This window comes from Sinocyclocheilus grahami, unplaced genomic scaffold, assembly GCF_001515645.1.
Source record: "Sinocyclocheilus grahami isolate Dianchi unplaced genomic scaffold, SAMN03320097.WGS_v1.1 scaffold1000.1, whole genome shotgun sequence".
Taxonomy (NCBI): domain Eukaryota; kingdom Metazoa; phylum Chordata; class Actinopteri; order Cypriniformes; family Cyprinidae; genus Sinocyclocheilus; species Sinocyclocheilus grahami.
In genome coordinates, this window is record NW_015506179.1 from 429,942 (window position 1) to 444,831 (window position 14,890).

The 14,890-nt window shown below is 38.9% G+C and overlaps 1 protein-coding gene across 1 annotated transcript; it reads left to right on the forward strand.

Moving 5' to 3' along the window:
- Positions 1-8,509: 8,509 nt before the first annotated feature.
- On the forward strand, positions 8,510-10,102 carry trh (thyrotropin-releasing hormone). The gene is made up of 3 exons (XM_016250632.1): positions 8,510-8,625; positions 8,813-9,003; positions 9,577-10,102. Exons 2-3 carry the CDS (start codon positions 8,826-8,828, stop codon positions 9,978-9,980), a joined length of 582 nt encoding a protein of 193 aa, XP_016106118.1. The 5' UTR covers positions 8,510-8,625; positions 8,813-8,825; the 3' UTR covers positions 9,981-10,102.
- Positions 10,103-14,890: the final 4,788 nt, after the last annotated feature.

Below are 14,890 nucleotides of genomic sequence, written 5' to 3' on the forward strand. Positions count from 1 at the left end.
GCAGAATTGATGTTATACGGCTTGTTCAATGAATCGCTGGCCGTCTCAGTGATCAGCCGTAAAACAGTGATTCTGTCCAAATTCCCTTTAAAATCTTAAATGATTCCCTTTGAGCTAAATTGACCTGTTTCCCTTACACACATCAACCTTGATTTCTTTGTTCGCTACTTCATCTCTAAACACATATAACTTTAATTTTAATCAAATATCACCACTTGACTCATTAAATTCTCAGATTTCTCGGGAGAGATCTAAATTGCATCTGCTCTCTTCCGCTCCGCCGATCAAAGAGAACGTGAGCTCCCAACCTCGTGCAAGATCCGGAAACTGAAAATGCGCTATACAACATACTAAATCCTCATTGATCAGTCTTCCCAATACAAAATAATTCAATTGGCTATTTGTATGCCCATTAAAACAATATGAAATACATAAAAGTGAAAAGAGAAAAAAAATGATATCTTCATTCATTCATCTCATTTAATCATGTTTTAATGCTACTAGTAACCTGGGTTACATACCGTTCTATACTGTAAAAAGGTTGATTAGCAATTCATTATAAATATACTTATTATGAAAATACCAGATATGGCTTGAAGAACACAAATAAACTATATTTTGTCGCAGTCGAGTGTTTATTGTCTTCATTCATTCATTCAGTCTTTTTATTCAGTCACAGCGATAGCTGGATGTCTTTGTCCATATTAGAGATTTCTGAAGCGTCATCAGTTCTATTACTTCTGTGATGCATATATGTAGTTTCTGCATGAGGGTGCCCTCTGGCATCCAGTATTAATGAAGCAGACATTACATTTGTTTATAGTGCTCAATAATGGCTAATCCATCCTATTTTGGGTAAAAATAGGAAAAATAATATTTATCTCAAAAGAAATTTGGAGCAGACATATGATAATCCAGGTTTTACTTAAGTGTACAGGGTTTTGTTTTTATTGGTTTAAAAAAATCAAATTTTAAATTGCAAATCGCAACAAAAAAAAACACTCTGATGTGCCAAGCCATCAGAACTAAACTGAACTGAAAACTATGGTTTAAAAACCAAGGTATGTATTGAACCGTGGGTTAACTGTATTGCATCCCTGCCAAGAATACTTTGTTGTTATAAGTACTGTAACTGTTATTTAGTGTCATTTAGAGTTAAACTATTGTAGTTGGGTTATGTAGCTTAGGTTTTATTGTGAATTTGATATGTAAATTTGTTGTGTTTTATATAATTTACATTTCTGTATCCTTAACATTTTTAATATATTGTTACATTTAAAGTTTGTTTGGTTTTTTTTCAATATAAAAGCCACCCTTTAATGTCATCCACCATTGTTTTGTGGCTCTTTTTTTAAAGTATCATTTCAGGCACTGTTTAGGCACTGGTACCATTTTAAAAGTATAGATTTGGCCCCGATATCGTAAAAAAACCAAATGATAACCAACCGTATCTGGCACAACCTTCTGTTATTTTTCTGTTGAGCCAGACCCATCCAACACAGTGTCAGGGCATGGCCATTTCAGCCAGCCACACAGATCTGGGCAGCATCGTGAGCTAAGTTGATTGTAGAGACTATTGTTGGCAATGGTTCTACTGTAACGGTGAGTGTTGCAACAGAGTTGGGGATTCAAATGCAGGCTTTATGTGAAAGAGCGTGGTCAAAACAGGCAGGGTCAGACACCAGCAAACAACAATGTCCAAGGGCGAGACAAAAAGAGTAATCCATATAACAAGCACTGGTCAGGACAGGCAGTAAATGATCAAAACCAGGTAGACAGTCCAAAGTCAAAACACAGACAAGGCAAGGAACAACAGAGAAAATGCTCAGTAGTGTCCACAGTAGCAAAACAAGACTTTGCGACAAGAGTGGGTTTGTGTACAGCTTTTATAGTCCACTGATGTGAAACAGGTGTGACCGTAATCAGTTCCTAGGTTGGAGATTATGGCAAATGGAGTCCGAGAGGTGCTTTCGGGAAATGCAATCCAGGGCTGTTCTGAGCCTATGTTTGTATTATTGTTGATTCAATAGACACTTTGCGCACACAGGGAAATGTGGTTTTCTTGACCAGCAGAAGCAAAAGCTTTCAATGAACTGAAGCAAGCACTGAAATCACCACCAATTCTAGTATTTCCAAACCTTTTATTTATTTTCCTCCTTTACACTGATGCTTCCAATTTGCTCTGTCCTTTTACAACAAGTGGAAGGAAAAGAGCATGTCGTTGTGTATGCCAGTGGTTCTTATTCTGGTTCTGGTGCCTACCGCTCTGCACATTTAGTATGTCTCTCTTATCAAACACACTGCTTCAGATCATCAGCTCGCTAGGAAACAGCTCTATGAACCATTGACAGGGTCCCTATGCAGTGTTCACTGCTCCCTATTCCCTGAACACGAGAACCGCATCCATGCTAGCCAACCTGAATGACCCGGCAGTGCTGGGAAAATCAACCTTTCTTTCCTCCTTCAGATGCACGCTGATCTCATACGTGCCATCTCTGCAATCCAACTGACGTAAATCTGTCTGTGTCTAGTGGTGGAGAACTTTAATCCAAGTGTATTAGTGTAGTCAGCCAGCACATGATAAGACAGATTCCTTTCTATGACATCAGAAAGAAGTTTAGTGCCCTTTTCAAAAACTATTTCTTAGCTGTGAATAGCTGAAAAGTCCTGCTTATCTGTTTTATATTTCTGGGAAATCTGACTGAAAGATATCAAACACGACTGTGTTTCCCCAAAGCATCTTAAGTCTATCAGTAGACCGTAGAAACCACTGGCACTGCCTGCATTTTGATTCAGCAAATCAGTTTGGCAGAACGAAGACAACATGTTTAATATTCATGAGCCCAACAACCTGCCAGGCATTAGCATGATCGAGTAAGCAGCTGACAGCTCAGACAAGAAAGAGAAATATTCTTTCATAATGCTAATACTGTTAAACAGGTGAAAACAGTCACATTTAGGAAGTTATTAATATCAGACCTATTTATTGTCTTTTTACAGAAACAATAAATGACCAAAATGTTTCATGCTCAACCTTTAAATTATATAATAATTCTTCTGTTTTTGTTTTTTTATGAAAATGTTAATTCATACACGGATGCTATTCTTTCAAACTGTTGTATTGTGAAGAGGCTGATGAGATTTAGAAAGTGCCCCATCACACTCTTTTCAGATCGTTCTGAATACAGCACATCCATGTTACACTAAAGTACAGCAGGTATTCAGCCAAAATGCCTGTTAGTGTCGTGTGTATCACTGCTGCAAGGCCGTGACAGTAAATACAACCCAGTCGCTTGTGAAATTTGGTCGTAAAGTCACCAGCAGGTGACACAAAGGGACAGTTCCTACCATGTCTCAGCAGGCCTGTAGTCGTGCCATTTTCATTGGCAAATTATTGACAAATTATTAATCGTAGAAATGCACAGCTATTGATTATTGATATTATTTCCATTGTTACACATTTATGACTTAATATGCATTCATATAATATAAATAATATATGTAATGATATAAATAATAATGCACAGCTCTTAAATTGTATGCATTTCTATGATAAAGAGAAAAGGTGAGTGTGGTAGCCTAGTTTTCTTATTCATTTCATTTCATTTATTGCAAAAATAAACACAACAGGAGTTGACCAGGATTGGATTTATATGCTTTATGTCGATTAATATTGCGACCACATTATTAAATATTTGTCACAAATACAAACGAAAACGTACAATTTATTATTAGCTTTGTAAAATGCTGTGCACATTTTTATATTCATTATGTCTTTTTTTAACAGATGTATTGCCATATTACACAGCCTATCATATGACATGCAGAAAAAATATACCGTAGTAATAATATTATTTGGTAACACTTTAGTATAGGGACCAATTTTCAGATTTTTCTGATTTTTTCCAATAGTTGATTATTAGCATGCTTATTATTAACATATTGGCGGTTTATAAAGCACATATTCTGCATGACCATATTCTACATCCCGAATCCTACCCAATACCTAAACTTAACAACTACCTTACTAATTATTAATAAGCAGCAAATTGGGAGTTTATTGATGCAAAAGTCGTAGTTAATGGTTTGTTAATAGCAAGAATTGTGTATATTAAACTATATTGTTATGAATGAATGAATGAGCTTTATTGCCAGGTATGTTTACACATACGAGGAATTTGTTTCTTCAGGTGGGCCAGCACCAGTTTTTCAAAAGACTTCATGACCACCGACGTTAGAGCCACAGGTCTGTAGTCATTAAGTCATGTAATTTTGGGTTTCTTTGGGACGAGGATGATGGTGGAGCGTTTGAAGCATGAAGGGACTTTGCACAGCTCCAGTGATCTGTTGAAGATCTGTGTGAAGATGGGGGCCAGCTGGTCAGCACAGGATTTCAGACAGACTGGTGTAACACAGTCGTTTTGCAGTGAACCATGGTTTGTCGTTGTTGTAGGTTAAATGAGTCCTGGTAGGAATGCACATATCTTCACAGAAACTGATATAAGATGTTACAGTCTCTGTGAGCTCGTCCAGATCAGTGGCAGCAGCTTCAAAGACGCTCCAATCAGTGAGGTCAAAACAAGCTTGTAAATCCTGCTCTGCTTCATTAGTCCTTCTTTTTACAGTCTTTTTACCAGTCATACAGGTTTAGCTGATTTCAGTTTATGCCTGTAGGTTGGTATAAGATGAACCAAACAGTGATCAGAGAGTCCTAAAGCTGCCCGTGGGACAGCAATGTCCAGCAAAACATCAGAATAATCAAAAACCGGTGAAATATCGGGTGGTGTGTACTTCCGAATGTCCAGCAATTCGTCTCTGGTGAAACTGATTGCAGGGATATAACTAAAGACAGGACAAACTAACAAAAACATAAAAACAACTGCGGAGCACGCCACGGAGGCAGCCATCAGTGTCGGCACATCTGTATAGTAATAGTCATAGTAATATCATAGTAGAAATATTATTCATATTCAGCTAATTCAAATGTGTAAGCTTGAAATAGTTTAAGTTTAACCAGAAGAAAACATTAACTATGACTATTAAAAAGAATGAAAAAATGACAGCTGATTAAACAATTTCAGGATTGGTCAGATGGACTTTATATGAGATAATCTTACTAGATAACTATTTGATGCTCCACACTGAACAAAAAGTGTTTAGATTCAAGTGTTAATCTAGGATACATGTTCTTTCCAAACTATTGAAAGAAACGCTTTAGAAACATCAGGAACTTCTCTTTGCGTCATGTGATTTATTTTGGAACACTGCAAAATCAAAAGATGTGAGAAAATATTTTCCATGTTTACTAGATACATTTATATTGTGTTGCCAAAGGACGTGTACATGCACACACAGGAATACACACTCCCACAACAAACTAGAGCATCAGTTTCCACATACACAAGTTATCATCACTACTAAGACGAGGCGATTAAATGCCCAAAGGAAAAAACTGAACATACACTGATCATTACGTCTGAACAAGAGTTTTTCCAGCCTCCAGTATTTCTTGGTTTCCCTTTGAGTTTTGCACAAATAAATAAGCTGAGTGTATTTTAATGTGATGTTCTGGGTACACCATTAAAGCGTGTGTGTCTGTGTGTTCACGTTCCTGCAGTAATTATAGCCTGACAGTGCCTGACAGCATGACCTTTTGGGTCAGATCTGCTTGTCAGCTCATTCGCACTATTAAAAGTGATTGTGTGTGTGTGTGTGTGTGTGTGTGCGTGTGTGTGTGTGTGTGTGTGTGTGTGTGCATGTGTGTGTTTATGAACACAAAAGGGTGACTATTTCACAGAACAGAAAGGCGCATAATTCAAGAGTAGGTGTAGAAAGCCACAATCAGCTTCTGGAAAACACGCTGAACTAGACAAACTTTGATGGTTGGTTTAGCAACTCTTTGTCTCCAAATCATGCAGTCCTTAAAGACAGGCAAACAGATCGCAGATGTTTCTGATCACAATTATAAGCATGTTTCATGGTTTATCGTTTCGTTCATTCGGTGAGGAATACAGACATCAGACTGATTTCTTAGTTTCATATCATCTCATACACAGGAAGTCCATCTGAAATGTAAACCAATTAATTCCTCTTCTTTTTTCTACCATCCATATGAAATGATTGGTATTGACAGCTGAAGTATTGGACGTGACAGCGCATAAAGAGGTCTGATTTATTCGATTACACGGTGATTCCCTCGCTGCCGTTCTCCCATCAGCTGGCCGACTGTACAAGAGTTCGTGGAGATTTTGAAATGATGTGAGCTGTGCATAATGAATCTCAGTGAGGCTTAGAGGAAGCCCAGCAGAATAATGTTTTCTTTTAAAAATAAGACTTCGGTCGCCTGTCAGTTCCTGGCCTGTTATATGCCTCATTGTAATTCTGAAAGAAAATTAAGGCTTCTTCAGGACGTCTTCAAAAGCAAGAATGTGATGCAACACTCAGCTCACACCCAACGTCATGTAATCTAGCAAGGCCAGCTAAGGGCACAAACAAGTCAATCACAGACTCCACATTCAAAAAAGTAAACAAACCTACCATAGTATTATGACAGTTTTTAACACAGCTCTGTTCACAATAAAATACTGTTGTCCCATTGACTGGATCCGCAGTTTAAAGCCCAGTCTAGAAAAGCATGAGAAACACTATGCAATGATGAATGTTTAAACTGTTTTATGCTACTGAATGTGGCTGTGGAACATGTTTATAATTACAGTAATGTGCTGACCTACAGCGGTGGTTAGTCTGCTAGGATGTGACCTCAAATGACCACTGCATCACTGAGCAAAAATGACGAGGAAAGATAAAAGATCCTGCAGCATTTGTCTGCATTAGAAGATTGGCTTGATATTTATATCTAATGTAATAACATTCTGAAATTTGTATGCGTGACCAATATCCAAAAATGTACAAATACATTTTTGGGTTACTATATTCTCTGCAGTGTGTTCTGGTTATATACTGCACATTACGTAGCAACTCAAGTCAAGTCACCTTTATTTATATAGCGCTTTATACAATACAGATTGTGTCAAAGCAGCTTTACAGTGTTAAAAAGGAAAAACTTGTGCTGATAATGCAAAAGGACAACAGAAAACAGTCATTGATTCAGTGATGTCATCATCCAGTTCAGTTCAGCTCTCTTCGAATAGTGTCTGTGCAATCAAGTCAACAATGTTGCCAGAAATTGTGTCCACAACTAAGCAAGCCAGAGGCGACAGCGGCAAGGAACCAAACCTCCATCGGTGACAGAAATGGAGAAAAAACCTTGGGAGAAACCAGGCTCAGTCGGGGGCCAGTTCTCGTCTGGCCAGACGAAACCAGCATGACGTGGTTTAATTCCAGGCTGCAACACAGGTCAGATTGTGCAGAGGACTCGTCTAGTTCTCATGGTCTTGTGCCGATGGTTGTCGAGGTGATGAGGTCTTCGCAGGGGATCTGTCTCTGGGGCTCATCTAGTTGTCCTGGTCTCCGCTGACATTCAGGGCTGTAGAGTTTATCTCTAGGTGCTGATCCACCATCTGGTTTGGATATGGATTGGATCTGGTGGCTATGGTGACCTCTGAATAAGAATGAAACAGACTAATATTGTTTCGTCGGGACACAAAGAAATATAGAGTTGAGTATCATCAGCATAACAGTGAAAGCTAACACCAAGTTTCCTGATGATATCTCCCAAGGGTAACATGTAAAGTGTGAAAAGCAACGGTCCTAGTACTGAGCCTTGTGGTACTCCATACCGCACTTGTGAACAATATGATACTTCTTCATTCACTGCAATGAACTGATGATGGTCAGATAAGTATGATCTGAACCATGCCAATGCAATTCCACTAATGCCAACATAATTTTCTAGTCTATTCAGAAGAATGTTGTGGTCGATATCTTAAAATAGAGTGTCTTAGACAGTATGCAACCATAAATGTTTTAAACAGTAGTATGAGTATATGTCAGTTTTATAAAACCACACCTTATGTGAGCGTTCGTTTGAATATATTACTTAACCAATATTTGAAGAGGCTTAACGATAATATTTGCTACATCAATCAATTTGTTCTGTGTTATTTTATTATGGAGATCTGTTACTTGTGACCTGCCATGGGACTGTGGATGAAAATGACCCATAGGTTCCAAACATTGATGAAAAGGTTTATGTTAAATATCGGTCCCTTTCCAGATAAATAAATAAAATTGGGAAAAAGCTCTGACTAGTCTAAAGAAAGACATTTTTTATACCATTGTGTTTTTTTTTTGTTTTTTGCAATATGTATTGTATTGTGTATTGCATTCTTGTTTGAGCCAAAAAAGAAAAAAAGGCCGTTTTATGAATGAACAGGATCTCCATCTATGTCTATGCAGCAGCGCACTGCCCCCCTCAGGACAAAACGCGCATCGCGTGACATCAAAGTCATGAATTCCTCTGAAATGACGTCAGAGGGTCCCGCGGAGGGGGGGCGGAGAGCGCCTATATAAAAAATGCATGCGGCTTTGACGCTTCACTCTACTAACCTCGACCTGAACGGGTCAGCCGCATCAGAGGATCGAGGAGCGCCGCGTTATCATCCTCAGATTCCATCACCAACAGACTCTGCAACAGGCTACAGGTGAATCTACTATACACTGCAGGTAAGACAAGGATGTAAGCAACTTTAAATCTAATATTCTCTCATCTGCGCTTACAGTATATTTATATTCTGACCAGATGCATTTGATATTGCCACGTTACTTGTTACAAGTTAGGCTACTTGTTACATATTAGTTTGCATTTGCACCTGCTGTACCTGTAGTTTTTGATGTGTTTTGTGGCGAACAGGACAGAGCTTGTCATGAGCGCGGCGTGTGTGATCATCTTGGCCTCTCTGGCGGTGTTCATGTCACCCGGGACCCAGTGCCAGACGCTGCCGGGTGAGGGTGACCCGGCTCTGGATGAGCTGCTCCAGCGCGCGGAGAGTCTGCTGCTCCGCTCCATGCTCACACAGATGGAGGACGAGAACAACGCCAACGGTGTCTGCTCACATTCACAGTCACTGTCACTGTCGAAACATAGTTAGAAACGTACAAAACAGCAGATCAACTAGAAGCTCGTCCCAACACTCGCATATTAGACATGACTGAAATCCTGTTCTTTTTAACGACAGATTATTTTCGTTTAAATGGCCATCATTTTTGCCACAATAGCAACTATTCACTCGACCACTAAAATATCATACTTTTTTAAGTTAACAACAGGAATAATAATAACTTTTTTCCTTCTTATTAATAAGATATGAAGACCCACTAAATGGTGCAATATCGCTCAACCCAATATCGAAGTAGAAAACTGTCAAATCCGCATAATCAATCATCGGTTTATGTGTAACAAATGCTCGAATTTTTTTAGAATAGCCTACATTTAAAATCGCAACGAAACATAAGAGCCGGGAATCCCTTGGAAGAAACCAAATATACACAATCATAGACTGTAGAAATGACTCTGCTGAATTATTAGAGATGTTTTCTCCGTGCTCATTTCCAGACAATCATAAATGTCTCCATAGAGTTCTTGAAGTTGTCGTGCTTGTCTGAATCCCTCTCCAGGAGAGCAGACGGAGTGGCTGGAGAAGAGACAGCACCCGGGCAAGCGGCAGCATCCCGGGAAACGGCTGTCTCTGGAGCAGGTGATGCTGGAGGAGCCCAGCGCGCAGAGCGAGCCGGCCAAACGCCAGCACCCCGGGAAACGCTACCTGATGCTGCTCCACAAACGCCAGCACCCCGGCCGGCGCGAGCTGCAGGAGGCAGAGGGGGACTTCTCGGACCTAGCCAAACGCCAGCACCCCGGGAAGAGACTGTGTGAGGACTGGGACGCGGCCGGCTGCGATCAAGCCGGCGTCCTGCTCGAGCTTCTGGACAGCGTCAACAAAAGTCGCGCAGAGGAGAAGAGACAGCACCCCGGGAAGCGCTTTGAGCTGCAGGACGATCTCACGGATGTAGGGAGCGACTGAAAGGCTTTACCGAGCTGTTCAAACGGACGCGTTCATTGTTTTCCACAGCATCCGATTCATGCGGTTACACTTTATTGTAAGGTGTCTTTGTTACACTGTAGGCTAAGTACAGAGTAATATTAATTAACTACATGTGCTTACTGTATAGTTAGGTTAGGATTAGGGTTTGGCTTAGGGTTACTTGCATGTAATTATGCATAATTAATTGCTATTATAATAGTAAGTACATGTAACATGTGTAACAGGGACACCTTACCATAAAGTGTTACCGAAAACCATGTGTTTTACTGGTCGCTTTGTCGTTTCTCGTTTCGTTCAAGCAAGAGGGGGTTTTCCAGGCGAATGTCAGTCGCTTTTCATTTCTACACCGATTACCTTCAAACCTGTTCCCCATTCCGCTGTGAGACTCGGGTTCTGTTCCGCACACAAAACCCTGCTACATAAAGTGTTACCGAAAACCATGTGTTTTACTGGTCGCTTTGTCGTTTCTCGTTTTCGTTCAAGCAAGAGGGGGTTTTCCAGGCGAATGTCAGTCGCTTTTCATTTCTACACCGATTACCTTCAAACCTGTTCCCCATTCCGCTGTGAGACTCGGGTTCTGTTCCGCACACAAAACCCTGCTGTCCAAGAGGTTTGTCTCAAACGAAATGCCCCTTAACTGGCCGAACCTGAGGGTATTCATGCGCTCGGGCTGTTTCGGGAAACATTTCACTAGTGCATGATGTTGAGCAGATCCCCGGACCCCGGACCCCGCAAATCTCTCGTCTTCATCTCCTTTGATTTGGTTCGCTAAACTATGAAACGGGTTGCCGAAATATTTTTCTACAGTAGCTGAATTCTTGCATGACTTGACCTGTACATTTTCATGATTTATTTATTTTTGTTCTATTGATAAAGAGCATAAAAATGACAATAATGTTGTACAATAAAATGCTTTCGATGCGAATGTCTGCTTTGGGTTTGAGCTTCAAACAATCACAAAGAGGAGACACAGAAAGTCATAACAGCGTAGTTCGTTGTAGATTGCATCAGATTCAGAGTCAGGCCAGGACATTGAGAGCTCACACACACACCATCGAAACACGAGGCTTCTTTCAAGAAAGCCAGTTCATTAAAGACTGTTTAACAAAAGACTACTACTTATTGGAAAGAGAAGCAGCTTCATTCTGTGATCGGGGCATGTTGTCACAATGGGAACCTGCTGTTATTGAAACTGATTTGAGAGAAATGCCTTTCAAAAAATACATTATCAATTGAAACATTCATTTCAGGCTATTTAATACATTTCCAATGCCAATAAAAATACAAATTCATGCAACATCATCGATGGAAAAGGTTACTAAAATATCTTACCATTGTTTTAGCCAAGAGAATCTGTAATCAGTTCATTCAAAATTATAAAATGACAACATTAAAAGCTCATGTGACGGCTTGCCACAACCCGACATGCTTGAAAAAATTTTGAGGTTAACTTTCGTCTGAAATTCTGCCAGTGTTTATTGTGTCCACTTTTTATTAAAAATACGATGCTAATGAAGCTTAGTTAGGAGGACAGAATTCACAAGACACATGCTTATTTCAGGCAGTTTTGATCTGGATGCTGGGGCCGCACACATTAGTCTGAGTGTGATGTAGGACTTCATACGCTCAACAATCAGAGCTTGGACTTCAAGCAAGCAGCAGTCCATGGGGTGTCCTTTAATTAGCCTTTACTCTGTGGAACTCAAGCGGGCCACAGAGGCCTCGTGGGTGGATGGGATCCGTTCCTCCGCTCCAGCTTTCAGTACACACATCAACTCGCCATCAAACAGCGGAACAGAACACGTCAAGCTTATCACACAATTATAATCAGATTTTATTTTTTCATTGTATCCCCCAGCTTAATCTGCCAACAGAATAACTTTTGGCTAACAAGTATAATCTAACAAGTATCTAACTCTCAGAGACTCACAGTGACGACAGTGCTTGACGTAATGACATATGCCACCTTTAAAACAACCCAGTGTGGGTTCAAACGAGCTGCCTACAAACACCGTTGATGATTGCTGCAGAAATACTGTTTCATAGCGGTCAGCAGTTTTAATTCACACTAAAAGATCATGTTCAATAAATCACAAGTATTAAATGATAAATACTTCAAATGATTTTTGTTGTAGCCTAATACTTTTCTGTCTTTGAGCTTCATGGGAAGGTGTTTGTGAAGGTCTGTGCATGTGCTCTGTGTTCAGGCAAGGGTTAGGATGAAGGAATCCAGGATCACCACACATTCTCTTGGCTTTATGGGAAGACACCTCAACACAGTCTATATGCCTTGTACTTCTATGCATTTTGAAATTTTGTGATGTTTCATCCCAAAGATATACATTATTTAAACAGGGCACCCCACCATTGTTGCTTCACGTTTAAATAATGTATATCTTTGGGATGAAACATCACAAAAATGTAGAATGAGAGATATAATAGATATTACGCAAAACTTGTAAACATGTCAGTAAATACACTGATATCTAGGGCTTGGTTGCTGACTGGAAGAGCAGCACACAAATATTTATTTTATTTATTGGTTTGAAGGAGTCGTTATGATTAACACTTTTTAAGCAAAGCCTTTCTAGTGAGCTCAAAGCATATTTGCCAGCGCACACGTCTTTGCCATCTAAGGCTTTCATTATAACTTCATTATAATGTCCTTTCTGATTTCCTTTATTTATATATTTTTACATTTCATGTCATTACCCAAACAGAGTGGGGTCATCATATTATTATTGGCCTTAAAGTGATAGATGACCCAAAAATGTAAATTCTGTCATCATTTACTCACTCTTATATTTTTCCAAACCTGTAAGACTTCTTTTTTTTTTTTTGGGAAAACACAAATGAAGATATTTTTAATGAGTTTCTGTCTTTCCACTGACAGTCCATGTACTGACTCCATTTCAGGTGTAAAAAGGCTGCAGGACTTCCTTTATACATAATGAGCAATACCATCAAAATCTCAGATATAGGAGAGATGCTGCATTGTCTTAACATTTTGTTGCTGTAGGATCAACATTTAAGGTACCTAACATTATAGATATGAATGATATGGAAAATAGAGGAAGGCATTTAATGGCTCTTAATTTTAGTTTTAAACTATTTTCTACTTGTCAGATTAAAAAAAGCTCTTACACTATTCAATAAGTCAGCTGACCCTGACCAATTACAACCACTTAAAAAAAAAATTGCTGCAGATTATATTGCTGCCCCTTTGTCATATACTTATAATCTTTCACTGAGTTTAAATTAATTACCCAAAGATATGGAAGTCTGCCTTTGTTATCCAATTTGTTAAAAGGAGGAGATCCTTCCAATATGAATAACTATTGGTCGGTTTCTAAGCTTTGTATTTTTGCAAGACAGCTGGCGAAGATCGCTTCATCTGAGACGTCTCGAAGATGTCAGTTTACATACAAGCATCTTACAGACATATTCGTGCTTTCTGTAATCAATATGAATCTGTACTAACTTTAACAGTCTCCCCGCACTCCCTCAGTTTCTTCTCCCTGCTCATTCTTAACTTTGATTTTTACTTTATATTTTGTCTAAGGTTTTTGAATCTCTCATTAGTGAGCAGTTGACTTCATATCTTATGGAACATGATATTTAATCACACAATCAGTCAGGTTTTAGGAAACAACACAGCACAACCGTATAATGAGCAATACCATCAAAATCTCAGATATAGGAGAGATGCTGCATTGTCTTAACATTTTGTTGCTGTAGGATCATCATTTAAGGTACCTAACATTATAGATATGAATAATGATATGGAAAATAGAGGAAGGCATTTAATGGCTCTTAATTTTAGTTTTAAACTATTTTCTACTTGTCAGATTAAAAAAAGCTCTTACACTATTCAATAAGTCAGCTGACCCTGACCAATTACAACCACTTAAAAAAAAAATTGCTGCAGATTATATAGAATATAAATATCTTGGTTTTATGCTTAATTGATGGCTCATCTTTTAAATCTCACGTTAATCAATTAAGAACCAAATTTAAATTGAAGCTGGGGTTCTGTTACAGAAATAAACTCTGCTTTTCATTTGAGGCAAAAAGAAGATTAGTTTCTGCCATTTATGCCAGTCCTTGAGAGCAGGCATGTGTTTGTTTAAAGGCACATTTTACGCACAAAAAGGTAATATTCACAAATTTCTATTCTTATTTTTTCTTTGCCTGTCTTCTGCCTACACTTTGTGACATTTTCTGTTAAACAAAACAATTTCTCACATTGAGCAATTAATTACCTTTTAATTTATAGGATGTCCCACTTTAGCTGAATGCTACTGTCCCAATTTATCTAACATGTTCAGGTAAACTGGGACAGTAACAAAACTTAATATTTAAAAAATAAATAGAAAGAAGAAACTTGCACATCATTGCATAAAATTGAATGATCACATGAACGCATGTCATACACATTATATTGCAGAGTGATTTACTGTTTGTTTTAGAAATGAAACCTTAACAATTTTAATAGGCTTTCTGTACGGCACTTTCTCAGACCTTCCAGCATTTGAGTGGTAACCACGCCCATATGATTTACATCTGACTAATCAAATGTGGATATTCAAGCTACTGTTATTACAACATTTCAAGACCACCCATTATAATCAGTCATGTTCTTTCTGATGTCCCACTTTTGCTGACCTCTCCCTCTCCGTTCTCTCACCCAGCTCAACGCTTCTGGAGCTCATTCTCTGCGCTCACAGGACTTGTATAGTTTTTCCCTTCCATCTGAACAAACTGGATTTGGAAAACAAGCTTTTCGGCATATACTGTTAAAGGAAGAGTCAACTTGTAAATGTTTGTAAATGGGTTTTGATACTGTGTTTTGTTTTGTTTTTGATAATGTAGTGGCAGGTCACTTCTGT